Source organism: Stegodyphus dumicola, chromosome 8 (genome assembly GCF_044657685.1).
Source record: "Stegodyphus dumicola isolate Sdum_Otavi_A_Nest chromosome 8, ASM4465768v1".
NCBI classification, from domain to species: domain Eukaryota; kingdom Metazoa; phylum Arthropoda; class Arachnida; order Araneae; family Eresidae; genus Stegodyphus; species Stegodyphus dumicola.
In genome coordinates this window covers 75,580,970-75,604,872 of record NC_140775.1, presented here as the reverse complement: position 1 = coordinate 75,604,872, position 23,903 = coordinate 75,580,970, and the positions used below count along the sequence as shown (strand labels likewise).

The 23,903-nt window shown below is 31.9% G+C and overlaps 2 protein-coding genes across 2 annotated transcripts; both read left to right on the top strand.

The window, feature by feature from the left end:
- The first annotated feature begins 833 nt into the window (after nt 1-833).
- LOC118197646 (uncharacterized) lies at nt 834-6,713 on the top strand. The gene is made up of 2 exons (XM_035369184.2): nt 834-990; nt 6,026-6,713. The coding sequence occupies exons 1-2, from the start codon at nt 937-939 to the stop codon at nt 6,656-6,658; spliced, it is 687 nt and encodes a 228-aa protein (XP_035225075.1). The 5' UTR covers nt 834-936; the 3' UTR covers nt 6,659-6,713.
- Nucleotides 6,714-20,366: 13,653 nt separating this feature from the next.
- LOC118197648 (uncharacterized) lies at nt 20,367-22,819 on the top strand. The gene is made up of 2 exons (XM_035369188.2): nt 20,367-20,430; nt 22,166-22,819. The coding sequence occupies exons 1-2, from the start codon at nt 20,419-20,421 to the stop codon at nt 22,673-22,675; spliced, it is 522 nt and encodes a 173-aa protein (XP_035225079.1). The 5' UTR covers nt 20,367-20,418; the 3' UTR covers nt 22,676-22,819.
- Nucleotides 22,820-23,903: the final 1,084 nt, after the last annotated feature.

Genomic DNA, 23,903 nt, shown 5'->3' with positions numbered 1-23,903 from the left:
TGGCTGCTAACATCGTTACGTATTCTCATTCCTTCAATTGAATCTATTTAACTCACAGTTTAAAATATTTATATTTATTGTTACAGATAATATATATATATATATATATATATCTTTACATAGAGAGAGGTTTTATATATACTTCTAAGCAACTTCAATATATTTTTCGAAAAAAAAAAAAAAAAAAATCTTGTAAGTGGATCACTCATCTTAAAACCACATTTTCAGTGATCAACTGCATTTGTCTCAAATTGTTAGCACAGTTGTTTATTGCTTCTAAATGTGTACTCTTCTGAATCAGCTTCACAGATCCCAATCAAATAACTTGAACAGATTTTTGACTATGTTATTCATCTAAAAAAATTCCTCAGAGAATTTGTCAAAACCTTCAGTTTCCTTATCTGTGTTTAACAAAATCTACCTAATTATATTGGATGTTTACTAAACGATACCATTTTTTTAATCATAAAGAAATTCAACACCCCACACTTAAACGATTAGTTATTTTTAAGAAAAATTCCTTTTTTGTTAAATTTTTTCAGGGCCGGAACACACCTTTAATGTTCTTCATTTCCTTGTACTGCCAACTTAAGTGCGCATTTTCCGCATCTTATCTAACCTTCGGTAAATCTGACTTAACATCAATAAACAAAAAAAGTACCGTTTTCTTTATGCATAATTATAACGGTAACTTTCATCATTACTTCTAGCCTGAACTAGCAAAGTTGTTCGAAGGCCGATCACTTAACAATACCTGCTCCGAATAAGACGGCAGAGACAGAAGTTAATATCCTTTTCAGGGAGGCGATTCGAATTTTTTCTATTTATAATTTTACGTAGTTGTAGATCTTTTTGCTTTTAATTAAACACTCGATCCAAACCTTGATGACCTTGTAGAGACGTTAATATAAATATCGAACAATTCAGCGAGTTGGTATGCCAGCTTATCTGCTTCTAGTACAAACAACGCCTCTAAATATGATCGCCAAGGTAAGTTGAGCTTCTCATGTTACAAAGTTGGATACCAGCTATCTAATCATTAGGACACGTAATCGTTTCAGAAGTTTAAAAATTAAGCTGACGTACGTAATTGTAACATATTTTGTCGTATGAGATTGTTTCAACTAATACAGTGAGTTAAAAGCTAAAATTTGAAGTACAAGAAAGTTTTAGTCCTTAAATCCGTAAAGATTTTATGATGAAAAATCACTAAATGTTTCCCATGAACTCAAATTTTGTGGTTATTATTTGCGATTTTATAACTTAAATTTAACTGTAATAAGCATGTTAATGATGTAGGTTATAGAATAAGAATAAAAAAGATAAAATACAAAGAATGAATGAGCTTATAAAACTGAAACCTTCAGTTCATAAGCTCATTCATTCTTTGTATGTAAGTTCTGACATTAAAGGATTTTGTTTAATAATAGTTTTATTCTCGATCTTGTTGCCTAAAATTTCAGTGTAATAAGCCTGATAATGAAATAGAATACAAGTAAATGTGTAAAGAGAAAGAGCTTATAAAATTATAAATTAAAACTGAAATCAATCCAAAAAAAAAGGGAAAGTAATTCTTAGTAATCTTTCCTCAGTTCTTTTTTACTGGACTAACATTGGAAATTTTGAACATACTGCTCAGAAATTCAGATTTATCTCATGTGAAAAATTGCTTTTCTTATTTATTGCGGAACTATAAAGTATTCTTGTTTAAGGCTTAGAAATACTGTTTTTCTTGTGCAATTCATTAAATGTGGGTATATTTATTGAAACGGCATAAAATAATTTTTAAACTAATGATTTCGATTAAAAGTTAGCTTTATTAAAATTTCAATTGAGAATGAGAAAATGAATAGAGATTCTTCTTCCGAATCAAAATATACATTTTAATGAAAGAAAAAACTGCAATTCAGAATTTACCCTTAAGGAGAAATAGATTTCTTTTAATGTTACACCGATTTACATTCGTATTTCTATTTAAAAATACAGTTAGCGTTTATATACGTTACATTTCTTGCCATAAAATATCAAAAATTGTTTCATACTAACAATGTCTTCATTCGATAATTTTATTTAAATTTAAGATACAAGAGATGAAGAATTATATTTTGTACTATCTATTTCATTTTCTATGTCATTAAGGTAAATATATCGTTTGTTCATATTTAATTACCACTTCTAAAAAATTTTTCGACTGTGTGAAGTGCACTCTTTTCAGTATGGATATATAGAAAAGATGAGGTATAACCACATCCGGATAACAAACCATGGAAAATAGGGGGCTGTGAGAATAATAAATAGCAGTTCCCACGCGTTCAGATAATAAACTTTTACAGAAGTTTTCCTAAGATGTATTCTCTATTAATTTATCAGAAAGTGGCTTAATAAATTGGGGAAGGATAGATAACGATAGCTGAATTTTTCAAGTTCTCGTCTCTCAAGAAAGTTTTCTACTAAAATTTAGTTTCTTTTACAGCTTCTTTTGCAAGAGCTGATATATATAGTAGAAATACTCTAAAGTGATTTAAGCAAATTTCATGTTCAGCTTGGAGTTCAATTTGAACGAAAAGTTTCAACACATTTCAAAATATCATCTCAAACGGGGTTGCCTCTTACATTTACGTGAGGCGATAATCGAATATCAGACGTAAGTACCCTTAGCATCGTAATCTATTTAATGGCCCATCAGCGCCCACGCAGGTAAAAATCAATCAACACAGGTAATTCAATCCGATTTCGAGCTGACTGCATGGCTATTTTCATGATTTTCCCGATGTGCAACGTAAATACAATTTAGTTTACTTTAGTCAACCTTCTACACAGGCACTTTTCCAATAGGAAATACATATGCTACCATCTGCTTCATCTCAATAAAAGCAATCAACCAATTAATTTTTAAAGCAACAACTTATTGTTATATATAGCCATAAATTTAAAGAAAAGATAAAGATTTTCCTAGAATAAAACGTTGTGAGGATGAAGCAAGAATAAATAAATATAGCGAAAGAATTGTTGAGAATTAATTAATAATTATAGGTTGACTAATAACTATGAATAATTTTGCCTAATCATACAAAGAAATTGAAAATATCAAACATTTCACGACTCAAACAAAACTGCGCTTGGTAGTGGGTTGTTTTCTTTAATCTATATTTTGGAAGATATTGGCCTAATGGTCAATGAACCATCATTGCTTTTACAAGATCTGTACTAAGGATGAGGCATGTAAAGCATATTTTTCAAATAAAAAATGAGAAAGGAAAGCGGGATATAATATATATTTAATACTACGTGAAAAAATTTTTTAAAAAACGTGGAAGGCATTAAAAATGTCAGTGAAAGAGCACTTGATGTGCCTACGCTGTGAGAATTCATAAACAGCATAAGCTAGGGGTGGCCAAAGTGCGGCTCGCGAGCTTGATATGGCTCTCGCAGGCAATTTGTGCGGCTCGTGCATATAAAATATATGTGTGTGTGTGAAATATCGTAAACTAAAACTATTCACTGTCCAAAAAAAAGTAATTAATTAGTTTAGACTCTTTTTACAAAGTTATCAGGGATTTCTTTCTATTTAAAACCTCTTCCACTACTTCTATAATAATGTAAATATGAACTTGTGAAAATCTAGAGGCGGCTCTCGAACATTCCTGAATGCAAACGTGCGGCTCTTACTGACATGAAGTTTGGCCAACCCTGGCATAAGCAGTACCAAATAAATGGAGTTTAAAACTAAACTTTATTGAAAACGTGTTTATAAATCATACATAAGGGTTTATTACAGCAAATTTTATAAGCAATATAACCATTAGCATTTATTTCGTACAAGTAACTGTATGGTATAGTTTTGAAAAGCAAATAGATAAAGCAGAAGTATTTTCATAAGTAATGAGGCGTAAGAAAAGCATTTCATGAGTATTTCTATTAATCAATAAAATAAAAGAGTTGGAGAGTTGGCATTATCAACAAATATGTGAATAGTAGTATTCTGATTTTACAGTCAATATCGAAAAAAAGCTCATTGTTGATAAATTAAAGAAAATAATGTTTTAGAAATTAAGCAAGGAAAGAGTTTACTTGAAAAATGTATTTTTTTAAATGAATAACATGAATAAAAAATGAGGATTTAGTTATTTTTGAAGAATATTCGCTCTCATGATATTTTTGCGAAATGTAATACGTAGATTGTTTTTTTACAGCTTACATTTCAATCCATTTTGTTTTAAGTACTATAGTTTTAACTTATGACTATTTACTTACCCCTTCTTTAATTCTTTTTTTACGTCTTTAGTATTTTTTACGCTTAATAAAAAAACTCTTTAATCTTCTTTTACTTTTCATTCTTGCGGTTTCTTGACTTTTCATACTTTCCATTAATACATCATTTCAATAATACCATGTAATCAAACTGTCCAATTAATTTTGCATAGCTTAAGTATCGACCACAAATTTTAAAATATATGTTAATCAATTCCCTATTTACTATTACGCTAATAACAACAAGCAACTTAAAAAAAAGAAAAGAGAAAAGTTGTTAATTTAAAACAAAAATCAAAATTTCTTCGAAATAGATTTTCAAAAGAAGGCACTAAGAAAGATAAAAGAGAATTGCGAAGTTACCATCACTTAATATTCTTTCACATTTTAATTGAAAGTAAAACTTAAAAAGCTCATTATAATTAACTGAAACTCTTTAAGTTATAAAATTGCTTCTATAAAAGTCTCTATAATTTCTTTTCAGCTAATACCACTGTTTTCTAATGAAAGCAAATGTTACGCATTCTTAATTACAGAACTTTATTTATAATGGCAAATTCTTAAATTATTATTATTTTTTTTTTTTGGTAATCAAAAACGCTTTGTTATCAAACCTATCCTCTTCGCTAATTTGATCGAAGATTTAAAAAAATAAAAATTAATACCTGAAGTTAAATTTTTTTGCTCTTCTGATGTTAAAAATTGATATCTGTTTTTGAAAATCAGTCCTTAGCTAGTTTGAATTTTAATATTAACAATGCACATAGAGCAATAAAACTTTGCACTGACAAGAAAATAATCACACGATATTTAACGCAACTAATATCGTATAAAATCCTACTAGCCTCAGATAGTGTATTTCTTAATACATTCAAATCTTAATTTAATAATTTACGATATTTAACGCGACTAATATCGTATAAAATCCTACTAGCCTCAGATAGTGTATTTCTTAATACATTCAAATCTTAATTTAATAATTTAATTATTAATTATTGTGCAAATTAGTGAGAAATATATATTTTAAATTAAATAATCTTTTTAAAATATTATAAAGGAAGGATTACAAGCTCATAACAAAGTAACAAAAATAACTTAATCTATGTTAGTTACCACTAATATATTCCATCTCAGGTCAACAATTACAACTTACAGTACTAATTGCTGACACACATCCACATTCCTTTCTCTTTCTGATATCGATATTAGCTTTTTTTAGCTGTCACTGTACTCATACCTACCAAATTGCATCAAACGTAGCTTACCTTCATAAAGTATTCAATAGAGTAATTATTATATTTAATTAATCTTCATAAGTCCATTCCGTTGAATGTGAACTTGTTTAATTAACAATGTGAAAATTTGTTCTAAATGAGTTGGACTCATTAGTAAAGTGTTCGATCACATTGCCTTTGTTTGCGATTAATTTTAATACCGCTGCAATAACTATGATTCAGTCACAGAGGTTTTATAGTTTTGTGATTGGACAAATTCTCTGATTTTTGTCAAGATAAAATAATAACTCAAGGGCGGTCACAAATTAACTTTCCTTCCTAACTCAGCTTTATAAAGAGATTACCTATTTATTCCAATATATACTGCATAATTTTATCTACTAAAAGTATAATAATTAAATTATTATGTTTAGAAACATCGAGTCATGATGATCATATCAAAACTTCCCTAAACAGCATATCTTGCACAACGCTCATACTTAAGGAAAAAAAAAAACACATTTTCATCTCAATCTATACATAGAATATTTTTCTTTTAGGTTGCTTTCTTTTGCGCAGCTCTTGTAGCTGTCCGTGCTACCGGACTCATCGCTCCTGCTGTCTACGGACATGGACTAGCCATCAAAGCCCCTGCTGCACCCGTCCTTTCTAAGACATTTGTCACTGCTCCTCTTCTTTCCAAAGCTGTCGTCGCTGCCCCAGTAGTTTCAAAGACTGTCGTGACACATGCTGCTGCTCCAGTTGCCGTCGCTCATGCACCTGTCGCTGTCGCTCATGCACCAATCGCTTACACCACTGTAGCTAAAGCCGCTCCTGTAGTCACCTCCACCACAGTCACCCGCACTGTACCAGTTGCTCCTGTACTTAGTCACACCGGTCTTTTCGGAGCAGCTCCATTAGCTTATTCTGGTCTTTTAGGACATGGACTTGCTGGTCACGGACTTGCTGGTCATGGACTTGCTGCTCACGGTCTTGCTGGCCACGGACTTGCTGCTCATGGACTTGCTGGCCATGGATTAACATACGCCACTGGTCTTGGACATGGACTCTATGGAACTGCATACACCGGACATGGTCTAGCTTATACTACCGGACTTGCTGGTCATGGACTTCATTACGGATCTGGTCTTCTTGGTCTTGGAAAGCTTGGCTATGGAAAGGTCTTATTGTAAATACTATGTAAATTATTGTTATATTATGTGAATAAACAGTGATATCTACTCTGCATTTTATATTTCTTATCTGGTTTCTAAATAATTTTTGACTAACTATTATTTAGCTCAGATATATAAAGAACGGAAACTAAAAGACTGTTTATTCTTTGATACGCTATTTTATAGATATTATTTAAACTAACATACAGGAATATATTTATAAAATTGTTTTCCGAACAGCGATGAACGCTGAAAAACTCAAGGAACTCTATATGAATTTGAATTATTGCCTTGTAAGAAAAATTTAAATACCTTGTTATACAAATTCTAGAAATTAAGAGAAACTGAATCATTTGATACCATTATGGGTAATCATAAGCTAGACAGTAAGTATAGTTTTTAACTTATTTATATTTTCTAAGTCGGTATAAATCTTTCGTAAAACTCACTGCTGAAATCTAAGGTATACTAATCCTGTAATTTTTAATATTTCAGATTAATTGTGTAATAACTTTATAATTTTATGGCAAAATGGGCAATTATTATAGACCAAAAATATAGTATATTCTATCTCTAGGCTTCTTGACATATGTTATTACATATTTAGTGTATTAATGCAAGGTAAATACTTATTGAACAAAATAATCGTTAACTTATCATATACAAATCACAATACAAATTATAAGTACTATTGCTCAAATTGTTATAAAGTACTTATTATCAAAGTAATCATTTTGCTTTTATTACTCTACAGTTCGAATAAAATATTTTTAACTGTATTTTTTAAAACATCTAGCCCCCTCTCTTTTTATTTTACAAATGGTATTTTATTAACCGCTCTTTGCATGCAGTTACATGCTTTTACCAAAAATTACAATTCGTTACTTAAAATCAGTTAACGGTTTCAATCCAAATCGCGCAAAAGGAAGATATATTTTTTTTCACGAGAAGAAAAATTTGAATAAAATCAAAAATCCAATTTAAGTAGTTACGTTCTTGTTATATGTATTAATGTTCAAAATTAGAGGATAATTGTAAAAGTGACACTAATTTTTTAACATAGACAGATTAAACTTTCTGCTAGTGAAATTATTTATGCTAACTGAATGCATCGAATGCAAAAGCCTATGACTGCATATGTATTTTCGTAAAGAATATACAAAGAAGGTGAATGAAGGCAAATCATAAAAACTATATACTGAATAAATGTAAAGTTGCAAGTCTAAAACAGTTAGATATTGTTAAGACATATCCGAAAGATACATACTGGATGAAAGAAAATCTAACGAATGACCGATAAACTCTAGACCAGCGGTTCTCACCCTTTTGACTAACGCATACCATCTAAACAAAAATTGAAAACTTTTAGTACCGCCACTACAAAGTACTACTACCACCACCACTCTTGAACAAAGCTCAGATCGCATAAATGTGTTAGAGAAGAACTTCAATCAGGATGTTGGGCTTTTAATTTTTGAATTTAATAGTTAAAAATACTTTGCTTCTTTGCATACCACCTACTTTTTCCTTGCGTACCACCGGTTGAGAAAGCCTGCTCTAAACGATTTACGCAAAGTTTGATGACTCCAGCCAGCAGGATTATCCTAAAAGAGGAATCGCAGAATCTGGAACCATTTTTAAGCATAAAAATAATTGGCTACCTTGCTGGTCGAATTCGTCCAAGAGTAACTACAACATCTCTCTGCTGGAATAAAAAGGTCGTTATGCTGCTGAGAGTATTGGGAATCTCTTAGCATCCACTAATGCTCGAAAAGCTGTTGCTCCCTTTAGCGATGGTTTCACAAATGATGTTTCTACGTGAGGAGACCACTGCCCTATGTCCCGCTTTCTGCACTTTTCAAAAGAGAGGTGTAGGAGATCCTTAGGCGGCTATCTTTTTCGCTATGCTTGTAATTAAGTCCTGTTTGAGAGGATGTCGTCCCTGCCGTCAATGAACCAAGATGGCTGGGGTTGAGAACAGAACGTGGGGCAGTCCAGGTTCAGATTAACTCTTTGCACTCGAGAGGCGGCTCTCACTCATCATGTGATTTGATGCCGCAACTCGAGAGGTGACTCTCACTCACCATGTGATTTGATCTCACTCCAGAGATGAATATCACTTGGTTTGATGCGGAAACTCGATGCGCGTCAATAACTGTTTACATTTAGTTTCTTCGAAAGGGGTTCCTACTCTCTTTCTGTATAATCTTATGGAGTGTAAAATGATATCCCTTTAAATGGAGATAATATTTTCTTATCTCAAATCATATCTTTTCTTATATATCACAAAGTATGTTCTCGGAGAAATGAACTCGGAAAAGGCATCAAACAACATATTATTGTAATGCTTACCCCGACAAGCCGGGCATGCATCTTAGGAATTGTTACCTAAAATGGAAACAGAAACATTACAGAGACTAATATTTAAAAAATTATGTTTATAAAGGTGTAAAGATATGTAAAATGTTAAAATATAAAAATTTTGTACATCAATTTGTGTTTGTAATGATTTTAAGTTACTGGTAAAAAATGTGTCAAAAAGGCTGGGAACGTCTCGAGTTGCTGGTGCGCCGCGCGAAAAAGCCCCCGAGTGCAAAGGGTTAAACAATGATTCCAAACATAATTTCAAGTGTACAGAACCTAAAACATAATTTCAAGTGGAAAACATAGTCTCTAGTCGCGGAACTACTGTCATATACGGACCGCGTTGGCGAGAAACTCCACAGTTTTACTTATCTAAATTTTGTATTTACATTTCAAACTTAAAGCCTAAAATTCCTGAAAAAACGCGGTTTTCGCATGTGCAAAAAGTACGTTTTTGCACACGATTTACGCTAAAATTTCGAGGAAAAAACAAAAAATTTAGATTAAGAAAAGCGTGAAGTTTCCCGCCAAAAATGTTTGACGACAAATTTAAACTAAAATAACATCAATAAATTAAAAACAATTTCAACAGAAATAAATTCAAAAATAAAAAAATAGCAACACAAAATTAAAGAAATGCTACAACTAAAATAATTCTCTACAAAATTAAAACAAAAAAAGTAAATTCACTTACCATTCAAAATAGTTCCTAAAAAAGCAAAATATTAATTTCAAACAAAAACTTGTAAGGACAGACATATCACATATATAACACAGTATACTTTCATTAATAAAACTAATGCCAATCGTACAAAGCATGTGAACCAAAATGCCATGCCTTCATTATCTCAGAGATCTTTCTACGATTCAAAATTTCTAACGTTACCATAAAAATTTCTTCTGAAGTCAACTTCAGAAGAACCAGGATCCAAATCTTCAACTTCGTTGAGAACCACATTCTTTAACCCTCAACAATTTTTCTGCAAATCCACACAAATCCCTCAAAAACACAATTTTTCTTCTGAATCTTCATATCAAACCCGCACTTCTCACATATCAAGATCGGCTTCAAAAATCTTGTATTTCATTAAAACTGCAAAAATACACTTCTGTCAGCATAAAGACAACCATGAACAAATGCTTCAGTAATAACTCCAAAAACATATCTTCTCGAACTAAATCTAGCTTGAATACACTCTTAAACACGTGGCTGATATCTCTCCACAACTTATACCATTATTCAAAATATCACCAAACAACCATCACGACTAAATACAATCACATTCCTCACAAACATTTCCACGTAAAAAGGGTTGCTATACAAACAAAATCTCAACAAAACCATCCAATACAAAATATTGCCACATTTGGCGACCACGTGTATCCCGGCCGTATATGACATCCTAGTCTTGTTGCATATCCATCAGAGACAGTTGTAGGGTTTTAATCGGCAAGAATGATGAAAAACGGTCGCACTGAACTCCATATTTATAGGAAATGACCTGTAACTGCGAAGAAGTACACAGATGAGATTTTGTGTCTCCAAAGAGACTGTCCATGGGTACTGTGGCCCAGATTTTGTTCATGGGGAGATGATGCTTGACATCACTGATATCAGCTTTAAATTAATATATTGGATAGTGTTAGAATAGATCATGCAGCACACTTGCTTGAATTCAATCTGACTTTCTGAGACATCCTTCCCAGAGAGTTGAGCGCTATCTCTGTGCCTTTAGATTCTGAAAGCTTAAACCTAAATACCTTCTTAGAAGAATGACATTTGATCTCATTGACGCTTGAACTTAACGATATGAAAATGTTCATTTCTGCTAAAGACGACACATTCTTACATAATTTTATCTTCAAGAACAAAAATGTGGCAACTTCCTTCTTTTAAAATTTTGTTCATACGTTAGCATTGGCAATAGTATTTTAGCATTATTCAATTTATAAACGAAGTAATTGTTTTTTAAGTGCATATGCTAAACCTTCAGTGCAATTTCTGCACATTCGTTTGTTTTGTAATTAAAGCTTGTTTGATTTTAATAATTATCCTTTATTACTATTTAATTCTGAGCAATGTAAAATTTTTATTTTATTAGTAACAGCTGTTGTATATTTGTTTAAAAATCATTAATATTTAATAATTTTTTGACAAAACCCCGATAGATACATAAATTTATTTTGATAAATTTGATTGAAATGATTGAAAATTACAGTATCTTGCTTGAAAATTTAATTACAGCAATCGTATTCTAACATGGTTGTAAATTTAAAAGATTCTTCTTTTGCAATTAAAGAAATATTCTGTCTAATATCAGCTTACAAGCAAACATTTTCGTAAGTAAAGTAATGATTGTAGATATTATTTTCTAAATTTATATGCGCTTAATGCACAGATCCACTCTATTAACTTCTACAAATTTGTGCATCCTTTAAAAGTAAACTTCTAAGAAGTAAAAGTTTGTAAAATGCGAGTAAAATAAATGCTATTTTATACGTAACTGTCAATCCAAAGGTACAAATAATGAATTCTTATAGATTATGTCCATTGCATCTTTTTACCCAAACATAAAGAACAATACCATATTGAGGTTGCTTGGACTTAAGTCTAGGACCATACATTTTGCCATTTAGAGTTTTAGAAAACTCTTTTCGCCTATCTTCGTCATTTTTCAGTTAACCATTTCCACAATCTTGTCTTTTTTTTTTCCATCAAGACAAAAGGTATTATATTAATTATATATTTTTATTATATAAGTCGTTAAGGGTCGTTTGGTTATGTATATTACGTCTGATATGATGAAAATGTCCATGAACTTGTCATTAAAAGATTTTTATTTTAGGCTGAAATTTTTTATACATCAGCTGCCTTAAATTTATCAGGTGAATTAATTAAAAAAGCAAAATTTATATGAATTCTGCATTTAGTTTTGCAGCTGAAATACGTTTGACGTTAATAATAATTTTGTATACCAAATTAGAAAGCGACTTAAATTGGAAAATATATACGCTAATATAGAATTTTAAATCAGGTAAAATGACAACGTTAGTTTGGCGTGGATTTTGAATAAAACTGTATCGATTTCGAAGGCGATTAGTTGCTGGTCACTTTTCTTCAGATGCAAAAACATTTTTGCGAAACATTTTGCTCCTGTTCTTCACTAATTGGATGATGTTTTACAATGGGTCATCTGTCTTTCCAGTGGCGAAAACAAATACTTCTAAAAATATATGACAAAATGAAAAAGAGAAAAATAGACACAATTTATTAGCTTAATTATTTGGATGATAAAATATATAATGCAAAAAATACTATAATTAAATTTTGAAAGTATAAATAACAAGGATGATCAGTTTTAAAATTAAAATATATGACGCATTATACGACGTAAATAAAATATATGACGTAATTATGTATCTTAAAAGTATTCAGAACCTAAATAAGTATAACTAAACAAAAGAGTATGAATAAATAAATCGATTACTTTATAGGTAAACACTGTGATCGTGAGCTTCTACACAATTCTAAAACAGTAAACAAAAACTAAAAAAATGTCCTTTTTTTAATACACTGGACTTTCATAGTAACATATCAGAGAAAGGAAAATTTGAAAATTCATGATAGAAACAGGCGCGATACGTTGAGGCCCAAACACACACACACACACACACACAAAAAAAAAAAAAAAAAAGACATGAAAGTAATAAAGATGCATTGTCAGCCTGGACTTTTATAGCAACATCTTAGAGACAAAAACTTTCGAAAAGTCATGAAACAAACAGACGCGAAAACTAACAAATTTCATAATTGAAAAAGAAGTTCTAAGGATTTGTATTTCACACTAAAATTTAGTGACTATCTCAGACGATCCCAGAATTTTTTCATATTATATTCTGTTAAAATGTACTGCAAAAGAATTGTGGGTTTTTAGTTTTAATTCAGTGTCGACAGCATTGCGTGATTGAAGATTCATTGAAAGAGATTTCAAAATGAATTTCAAAAACAGCATTTTAAATTAATTCTTTTACAAAGTCTTACTTTTAAAAAGCGGCTAAAGCCTTAGGCATAAAAAAATATCTAAATTGCACATCAAAGCTCAACGATCAGATGTCATTTCTTAAAATTTTCGTGAAGTGATGTAAAGAATGAACTTCAATATTTTTAATATATAGGGTAAAAATCAAAAAAGAAATCCGATATTTACTTCAAGATGCATGAGTTTTTGATTACAACACCAAAGAAAAATTATTTCTAATTGACCTTAATACCCTTTGACATAACCTGTTTTTCATTAGAAGTATGATTTAGAATATTCTTGCTGCTTGGAGGTAACTAATGCCCATCTGTCATCTCCTCTAGGAAATTAATGAAGTTAAAATTATTTCCCATAACCTTTCTTCCTCCTCTTCTGACTTTCATCGTTATAAATTCTTTGATGCTTGATTTGTATGCCTTCTTTCAATATTTGCACTGTTAAATAAAATAATGAAATAAATCTTAGAAAGAAAAAGGTGTTCAAACGCGTCTAGAAAAATTATTATTATTTTGCTACAAAAATGAGCGCATAAAATATTGTATTATTTTTTTTTAAATATGAAAGAACATTATTTGTGTTTTGTGACTTATCTCACTCGTCTGACATTAAGATCAGAACAGTGCCGTATCCATCGTGGCAAGAAGTGCAATATTGCGCCTGTCATCGGCAAGAGCCTTGAGCACCATTCAGGTGACTATACGACTTTGCTCAGTTCCCCCCCCTAGTTTGATGGAGAGCACTCGGGGAGGGAGGATCCCGAGCGTCTCACACCCTTCTTCCTCCACCAACAACCTCTCAAGAGAGGACTTCCGGCTCGCCACGTATTAACAGAGGCCCCCATGCCGCAGAGACACTATTCATTTACAAACATCCATGCCTTCTCCGGGATTCGAACTCGAGCCCTTCTGTGCGGCAATTAGCGTCGCTGACCACTATCCCAGTTAGGCGGCAAGATTATGTTCGTCCCTTCAATAAGACAAAATTTTAGGTTTCGACAAAATAGAAAGATATATTTGTTCATTTACATAACATCTTTTAAAGATTTTCTTATTCTGTGAAACTGTGTCTGTTCAGGTCAATTCAAGAAATATATTTTGACATTGAAATTATATTGAGACAAACTTTTGTTTAATCTTTTATCTTAAATAAATATTCGTATCTATATCTATTATAGTATATTATTGTTCTAAATGTGTTAGTCATATTTTGCTTTGTTATTAGAAAATTTACACGTCTAACCAACTAGTTATCAATGATTAGAGAATCGTGAATATACCTTTTTCTTTTTCGAAGCAAATTTTCTCTCCTATATTACACGGACACCGCATATATTACATCATTTATTTTACTCTGATATATTAACAATTGAGAATTTTTTTTTCTTTTTTTTTTTTTTTTTATTATTCCCAATCTTATAACGATAATATATTGCGTAAATTCTAAGATCTGTTTGGGATTTGTTTAAACTGATAAAGAAACAGGAAAGAAAATTAGTGTTAAAACCTTTGAACTAAACCGTTCATGAAGGTATTGCTGAATGGAAATTAATAGTAAATCAATCAACAGAAATTTTTATTTTTTAAAGTTTTAAAATATAACCAGTAAGCAATTACGTATGGGATGAAAATATTCTCGATGACCTTGTAGAGACATTAGGTTATTTCGAAGCAGGAGAGATGAAAAATGAGCAACGCGTTCGCCGAGAATCGAACCACGGAACTCTGGAATACCCGACCAGCGTGCTGACCACTACACTACGAAGGCATGGTAAGAAGGCGGGAGAAATACCTTATAATCTAACCCTGAAGAATTTGAAGTAATATATACTATATATAAATTAGTTATTATCTGATGTTATTTTAGGTTGGGCATTATGTTATACGCAGCTTATAAAAATAATTTTAAAAATAAAAATAAATTTTATGCAAAAAAAAAAAAAAATAAATTTTATGCAAAAAAAAAAAAAAAAAAAAAGGGGGGGGGGATAGAAACATGCAAAAGATACATATAATTGCACAAAAGTTTACCAAACAAATAAATATTTGTAACTAATTTTCAAAAGAACTTCAAAAGTTTCGATATAATGCTCTTTCTTTTTCATGCTTAGAATTTCAATAAGGAAAGCCGGTACTCTTCTTTTATCTGGACCGGATTCAGAAGTGTATGTATGTATGCACATATTTATGTATTCATGTGTGCATATATAGGTGGGGACACACTGACACATATGTAATTACATATATATATATGCATACATGAATATATACATCTCCACATGCATGCATGCATACATACATTTCTGGACCCGGACCTGATAACATAACAGTACTGGAAATCCTTATAATGGAACATTGAAACAGGCCATTGTAAAATTTAAAATTAGTCAAAAAAAATCTTGGTTTGGTGCAGATCTTGAAAAAAGAGCGATCGATTTCGAAGGCGACCAGTCGCACGGTTTTTCCCTACAAGAGAGGTGGGAGTTTTGATGTTTTTAAGTGATTTAAAATGATCTTGTGGAACCCCCATACTTTAGAGAAATTTTACATCATGAAGCATACAAATATTTTGCAACTTACTTTACCGTTAAATCTTTTTTATAACTTCCTACATACAAACATAATAATTTCATACATACAAACTGCAGTTAAAAAAAAATCGAAATTTAAAAAAAAAAAAAAAAAAAAAAAGAAGAAGAAGAAGAAGAAAGAAACTAAGAATATAAAGTATGAGATCACAAAATAGCTGCAAATTCCGTTTTAGTGTTTATGGACGAAGAGCAATGCAGCATAAGAAATACAATACGCGCAGGTTAACTTCGAAATCTGTTCCTGTTGTAATTACTTTCAACAATTAACAGCCGACACTTTTCACATGATTTCTGAAAAATAATACCAGCCACCTAGTAAAATTAATTCTTGTTGGAGAGAAAATTTGAGAAATATATAATTTCACATCTGGTAGAAAACTGCATGTCATAAATTAAAGACACTACTTCAGTGTACATTTTACTTCTTTGGGCGAAGTAAAGGATGTATCGTAAGTTCTAAAAATTTCGGATATCATATTTCAACAGAAATATCCATTTGACCTTTTGTGCATACGCACAAAATAGAGGAACAGAGGACTCCTTTTCCCAAAATGGATTGTAAAATGGGTTTAAAATGGATTGAAAATGGGACTCTTTTTCGCTACGTCTGTCTGTATATATTTATATGCATGTATTTCGCACAATTCAATAGAATTATCCGTAGAACGCTGAAATTTTATATATGGGACTGCTATAACATCTAGTTGTGCACCTCCTGTTTTTATTTTTTTATTACAATTGGCAGAACCAAATATCCCCTACCGAGATATATCCACCCCCTTACCGAGATTAAGTTCTCTCCTGGCTTTATTTTCGCAATCGTTGCTCGTAGTCATATACTTCCAGTTACAGAAAGGGTTAAATGATAAAAATATACATGTTTTTGCAATGTCAATTTTTGCAAATTTAATTTTCGGCAAATAACAATATCTAACTTTTAATGCGGTCTCCAAGCTCCTATATGAAAAAATAAAATTACAAGAAGATTTAATTTCCATACAGCATAAATTGATCGGCATATTTAATTCCAAGAGTTGCAATTTTTTATGTCATTTTCAACTTGCCTTGCAGGATTGGTTGAAATAAGTTTAAATGAAGTACAGCGAAAAATGTGTATAGTTTAATAGACCATACAAAGAGGTTAAGTGGTTTCCTCATCAGGTATACGTATAATGATCTATTAATTCGAAAATCACAATTTTCAGCCCAAGAAGACAACACCTCCTTTTTCAGTCATTCCTCATTGCGAAACAGTTCTCATCTCCTCATGTTTCGTTATTAAAAACCGATTAATCTTATTGATAATTAATCAGTAAATTAATTGATAATTAATCTGAATATTAAAAGAAATCTGTTTGATGATAATGAACATTTTTCTTCTACTAATTTTAATCTACAGCATCAGTACGCAGTAAATGAGAAAACTCTATAAATTAAGAGCTATGATAATACAAAATCTAAGAAATCACTGCATGATATTTCCGTTTACTTTTTTTTATTACGTCTGAAGATGAATTATTGCCACTACTTACAATATTCAATGTAAAATTTTAGGAGTAAGAAATACGTTCTTGAAAGCAATTATTTTTAAAGCGAATACATTATATATAGAACAGAAGAAAAACACCTCAATGTGGCAATAAAAATCGCAATAACAACCTTGTATTTAGCGTACATATATTAAAACACTCAATCGATTTCGAAGGCAGCTAAAGGCCCCTCCTCATTAGGAGAACGAAATTACTAGAAAGAGGAAAAAAGAAGAAAAATAAAGCATCGGCAAAGGAGTCTCAGAAACACGTGGTCGTTATCAGCACTACACGTGGTCGTAACCAGATTTTAAATCAGAGTTACACTGGCCGCCTCGTAATTTCGTTCTCCTGATGAGGAGAGACCTTTAGCTGCCCTCGAAATCGATTGAGTGTTTTAATATATGTACGCTAAATACAAGGTTGTTATTGCGATTTTACGTTATATATATTTGAATTACATGCCTTAAGCTACGTTAGCCTTTTCCTGGGGGACTGGGGCATTATAATGTCCTACGCATTCACCACATTAAATAAGGCTAAAACATTCAGTTTAATATGGAGATTTAAAATTTGTTACTTCATGCGGAACAGAAAATGGCTGACCTTGCCATTTCGTGCTGATCTGTTTATCTGTTTGTTGATTGAATAGCTGACTAAATGGCTTCAATACGTAAAACATTTGTCTAGAGCCCACCTGAAAACGTAAGAGCTCCTTAAAATATTAGGCTGAGAGACGGCCTCTGGGTGGCATAAAAAAAAAGATCATACTCACTCATAAGGAAATTCGTTATGTGTTGAAAGAAGTGTATGTTGAAAGAAAAAATAAACATGTTTACTAAATATAAATAAGAATAATTTAAAGATGTATCTTTCTCCAACGTTTAAGTTTTTTAGATTAAATTCAATTTTCTCTAATAAAAGAATCTTGCGAAAAATTATGCATACATGAAAAGCGAAAGATCACCGAAAAAAAGATAAAAAAATATATTGAATTCAATTCCTATAAAACTTTCCTAACAACTATCTTATTCTTAATTATCTCTCTATATACACAGTCGAACTCGGACAGTGATATTGGTTCGTTATAAGCGAGTGCTAGTAAAAAACAGGTTCGTGAAACAAATCCTAAAAATTTATATATATATATTATATTGCACATACTTTATTTTTTACTTCTGTACAGTACAAAACCAAAAAGTTAGTTAGTTTTCTTTGAACTGCCTTATTGTCTCTTTCTTATGCTATTGTTCTTCGGGGAAGACTCATGGCCCGAAAAACATCGTCATTTGCACTCTTGGCTTCGAAAACGTTTTAAGTTTCTTTGCTCACTCAAAAGCCATTGAGTACTTAGGAGCCGTTCAGCTTGAAATTCTTCATATTCGTCGTTATCATCATCCTTTCATTATTTTTTCATCTGCTTTAGCTTGAATTTCAGCTGCAATATCCTCGGGAGTGGGTATCTAGGAAGTGATAATATTAGCGTCAACACAGACAAAATTATTAAATTCTTCTTTACTCATTTCCAAATTTTCCAAGAAGTCTACTCGTACTTCTTTTTTTCCAGTTATTTGCCGTTCTTGAGAAATGTTCAGTCCAGCTTTACGGAAGCAGTTGGACATGCATGTTGACGTAACGTTTTCCCATGCGTCGTTTATTAAACGTTTCGCTTCGAGTACGTTTACGTTAGCATTTGAGGTTGTTTCTATTTTTTCTCTTCTATCGAGGACCATAAAAATCAAGTGCTTAAGAAAGTTTAATTTAAAACTTCTGATGATGCATTGGTGCATAGGCTTGATAACACTTGTAGAACTCGGTGGTAAAAATTCAATACACCTCGCTATGACCAGAACTTGCTCGTTAAAAGCAAATCAAAGTTATGTTTCCAGAGAATTAACATTATACCAACCAAGTGTTTCCATTTTCCTCTCTAAATCCGGGTTCTCGTAGAAACAGCACTTGTTACAAGCAAGTTGTACTGCATTTCATAGAAAACAATATCAGGAAACCTACTTTCTTGGAGAAAACTGCATAAAAGTCTGTTTGCGTAATACAGTTCAAATGTAATTAAACGTATGATATACATGATATAATACTATTATTGTTGTTAATATCATCATCCTCATCCCTTCTTTGGGAAGATGATAATGATGATGATGCTTTTTTCATCACCTCTAAAATTCATGGTGTGTGCACTAATAAGGCTGTGGCTATGTCTAGAGATATTTCGAATTTTTATGAGAGGTAAAAAAAAAATGAAGTTCAGAAATATTTGATATATTATTCTCAGAGGACAATGAACTCACTGATGCACATTTATTTTGTAATTGTACTCAGTACACCATTGCAAACATCCAAGACAGAGCTTCGATTATTTTGTAATTTTCATATCTTTTTTTCATTAATTGCTTAGCCTATGCTAATCTTTCTTCTTTTTTATATTATAAGATAAATAAAGTTAATACAAAACTAAATTAAACAAAAATGTGGGCCCACCAGAGCCCGAAGATTTCAAATGTCCTGGCTGCATGGGAGTTGTGATGGTTTTTCTCACATATAACGTGAATCTGAGCAAGTCCTTCGTGGAGACATCCCTCCTCTTAAGCAGATAGCCCTTGAGTGCTTTGTTGTAATCTTCGTAAAATTGTTTTAAACAAAACTTGCAAGTTTTTCAATACCTTAATATAAACATGACCAAATATTTAATTTAGAAACTGCAGGTTATGTTCACTATACTGTGCACAGAAGGCAATAAATTATAATTATTGTATCCTGAAATCTGTGGCTCGAAAATGTTAAGAACATTAATTCAGTTGCGTTGTTTTTGAGACATGAAAGCTGATCATAACTTTCTTTTGAGTCACATTTTAGAACTATCATTTAATAAAATATGCCAAAGACGTCAAGTGTTTTTATAGCTAAAAAAAGTGTTCATCTCGTAATAAAAAAAACTGATCGTATAATCACCTCGCCCAGTTTTAAGTGTAACAAATACTAAAATGCTCGCTTCTTAGAATCAGTGCATCAAGTCTTCTGGAAGGTCATCCACTAGGCGTTATTCAGCGTTCAAAGATGGAGTGAAGACCTTTACAGATTCGTTTTCAAACTACGGAATTTACGCCTTTTAGTCATTTTTTTTTTATAGTTTCTAATGCTTACTCTATATCTTGTCAACCTTCTTCGGATTTTAGTATAAATACAGGATGTTTGAAATGGCACTTAACTAGCTTTCTTGCACTAGCTAATTTTACATTCAGAATGATTGCTAAGGTAAGTTTATATTTTTGAATATTGTGTTAAACATTGTTCGAATTTTCTTAACCCTTCCAACTAAAAGCAACAATTAAAATTTACATATGGCAATGCTGCTATCTAGACTTCGTAATGAAATCTGTAAACATTTCCTGCAACTAAGTACAACTAGGGTAGGTCTGTTCCCAACTGAAGACCCTCGATATTAGGCAGAAGGTGGAAACTAGTCGTGAATCACATCAGAGAGAAGATAGAACGAATTTCTTTTTGATACGAAAAGGGGACCCACTGGGCACTCGTCAAACCTCGGGAGTCGGAGATCACAACGGGGTTTGTCAACAAGGGCTATAACTCCATATGCGTGGCCATCACGCTACCTACTCGGATGGCCAAAGCAACTGCCTTCCGCGACAGCATAGATTACCTTTTCTGGACAATAGGAACCGAATCGAGTTCGTGTTACTGTAACCCCAGACCCGTTCCTGTAATAATATAAAACTAAACCTGTGTATGCAACCACGGTAGGACTAGTCTTCGTAAAAGTATCTTAAACGTCAAAGAACGTTACCAACCATGATATGTAACCTACCCGACAGTACTGTTGCTCTATAGAAAAGAAATGGATACCTCTGCCGATCGTGCTAACAGATGCCAGAAGTAACAAACTAGTGAAGGGAAAATTAATTTAACTAAGCAGATAAAAATGGCGTGTTGGTGGGGGCTTTCCTTTCTTTAAAAGTCCTGATCTTCCCGAAAGTGTTTGCTCTCAGAGATAGACAGGCATACGCATTCAGAAGTTAAAATCTATTTTTAAGGTATACTTTTTACTAAAATAATTTTTTTTTTTACTGAAACTGTGTTTCACTTACATAAACGAAGTCCCCGAGTCCCTCAATTTAGAGCTCCGGTGTGCTTCGCTTAGAATTACCATTTATTTCAAAAACTGAGAAGTAGCGGAGCCGTCTGGTGAGCTCCAGCGCAATTTAAGCCCAGCATGAGGGCTATTCAAAACAGGGGATTACTAAACAGGGATGCCTTTACAGAGGATATTTTAAAAGAAACTGGCACGTATTCACATTAAAAATGGGGAAGATCAGGGAACTTTCCATGAGGCCGGTCTTTTGCCAGGATTTGAACCTGGCTCAAACTACCATTGTTCAGCCACAGTACCGCTATCCGCTAGGATCTCAAATTAGTATCTGGTACGTTAAACAATGATCTTTTCCTGTATAAATAATACATTTGGAATAATTTCATGAATATTCAGTTTTATGTAATAACAAAATATTTTATATAATTTTTCCTTATAAAAATTAGTCTCTGAATTGCATTATTTTTACCATAAAATCGAAATTTGAATGCACATTACTAAATGACAGGAATTTCTATTCTAATCGAAAATATTCATGATAATAAAAATTTGATATATCTTTTAAAAATTAAAATTTTAGATTTATTATTACACGTTTATACACAACTCTGCTACCCGTCATCCCAAGTCATTGTTATCAATCATCTTCATAAAAATCTGTACATCTAGTATTAACGTGTAATAGTTTAATTAACTAAAAGCATCTTTTTTTAACATTCATAATTTTAATATGAAATTAACATATTCATGTAACGAATTTCTCTTAATCAGGTCGTAAGATATGGCATGTTCATTTTCAGCTTGATTTTCACGAAATCTAAACATGTTATTAAGAAATAACATGAAATTAAGAAATGACGTATGAAAATTATTTTTTCGTAGGTAGTTTTCTTATGCGCTGCATTTGCAGCAGTCACTGCGACTGGATATGTCTCCCCAGCAATCTACGGAACTGGACTCGCTCTGAAAGCACCTGCTGCACCGATTCTTGCAGCTCCTCTTCTTTCTCGGTCAGTCATCGCCTCCCCTGCTTCTTATTCCATCCAGCGTTCTGTCGTCAGCCATGGAGTTTCTCCAGTTGCCGTCGCAGCTGCACCTCTCACCTACACTGCCTTAGCTAAGGTAAGCAAGAGGCACTGCCTACTGCCTCTTGCTTACACAACAGTAGCCAAAACAGCTCCTGTCGCTTATGGTGCCCCAATTCTTAGCCATACTGGACTTTTAGGAGCAGCACCACTGGCTTACTCTGATATTTTAGGTCATGGTCTTGCCTATACTACTGGAGCTGGACACAGTGTAACTTACACCTCTGGACTTGCTGGACATGATCTTGCTTACGGGTCTGGTGTTCTCGGCCTAAGCAAGATTGGCTATGGAAAGGTCTTGCTGTAGATACTATGGAAATACTAGTCAAATTATGAGAATAAATGTGTAAATGTGATATGTTAGCAAAGTTTTCAAAATCAGTACCTTTCTATTAATATCCACCTGTACAGACGTAAAACATTTTCGGAAGTAAACTGTTGTTTAAAATACTCTCTTATTATGTAATTTAAAATATAACTATTTTTATATATAACATATTAAAACAATTAAATAAATATACAAAATAATCATTTACAAAACACACTTATTAATTGTAGATAAACATACTCACAGTTTTTAACTTCATGAATGATCTTAATTAAATATTATCGGTTCCTCTAATTATATATGATTTGTTCTAGGAATACTTTTCATTCTACAATAATTTTTTACTTTTCATATTATTCAATACCTCCGAAGCGTCCCAGTATATCTACATTGTCCATAAATACATGTTTAATAAAAACGAAACAAAATGCAATAAATTTTTTATGGTAACGTAACGTACGTACTAATTGTATAATCTCGATATTAACCATAAGAAAATTTCAATTGACTATTTAATAGGAATTCTATACACGATAGTTACAGAACTTGAGCAATACAACTTTGCAAATGGAGAGATCATGTCTGCAAATCAAATTAATGAGAAAGTATTATACAAATGATAAAATTCCTTAAAAAAAAACTTATGTTGAAAGACTATGTTTATCACTATGCCGATTCCGATATTCATAACTAGAAAGGCGAACTCATTACAGTGTGGTACGAACTCCAGGTGTGATGTAATCTTAGTTCTGTTTGGAATTTGAAATTCAATAAATTATATCCTTTGAAATACCATACTCATAAATTTAAAAAAATTCTTATTTAGTCTTACTTTTAATTTTTACCCATTGTCCATTTAAAAAAATGCTAGAGAAATTTTTTACCACATCATACATCATATTTATAAATAAAAATGCTGAAAATACTATTCTATTCACATTGTCCTACAGATATATATATATATAGAGAGAGAGAATATACTCTTCCATGTTAGTTACCTATGTTAGGTGAACTAGAAATGTTGCCAAATGTTTCAATGCGTCCAGTGATGGCAATATTACAGCTAGAGAATATCAGATAATGTCACTAGAAAGAATGAAATATGAATAACAATACCAACGAGACACATTTTATGCTTCAAACTACTCGCCGTTTCGAATACTTACCAATGTTAAGCATCGCTATGAATTATAATGCATCGGTGCTA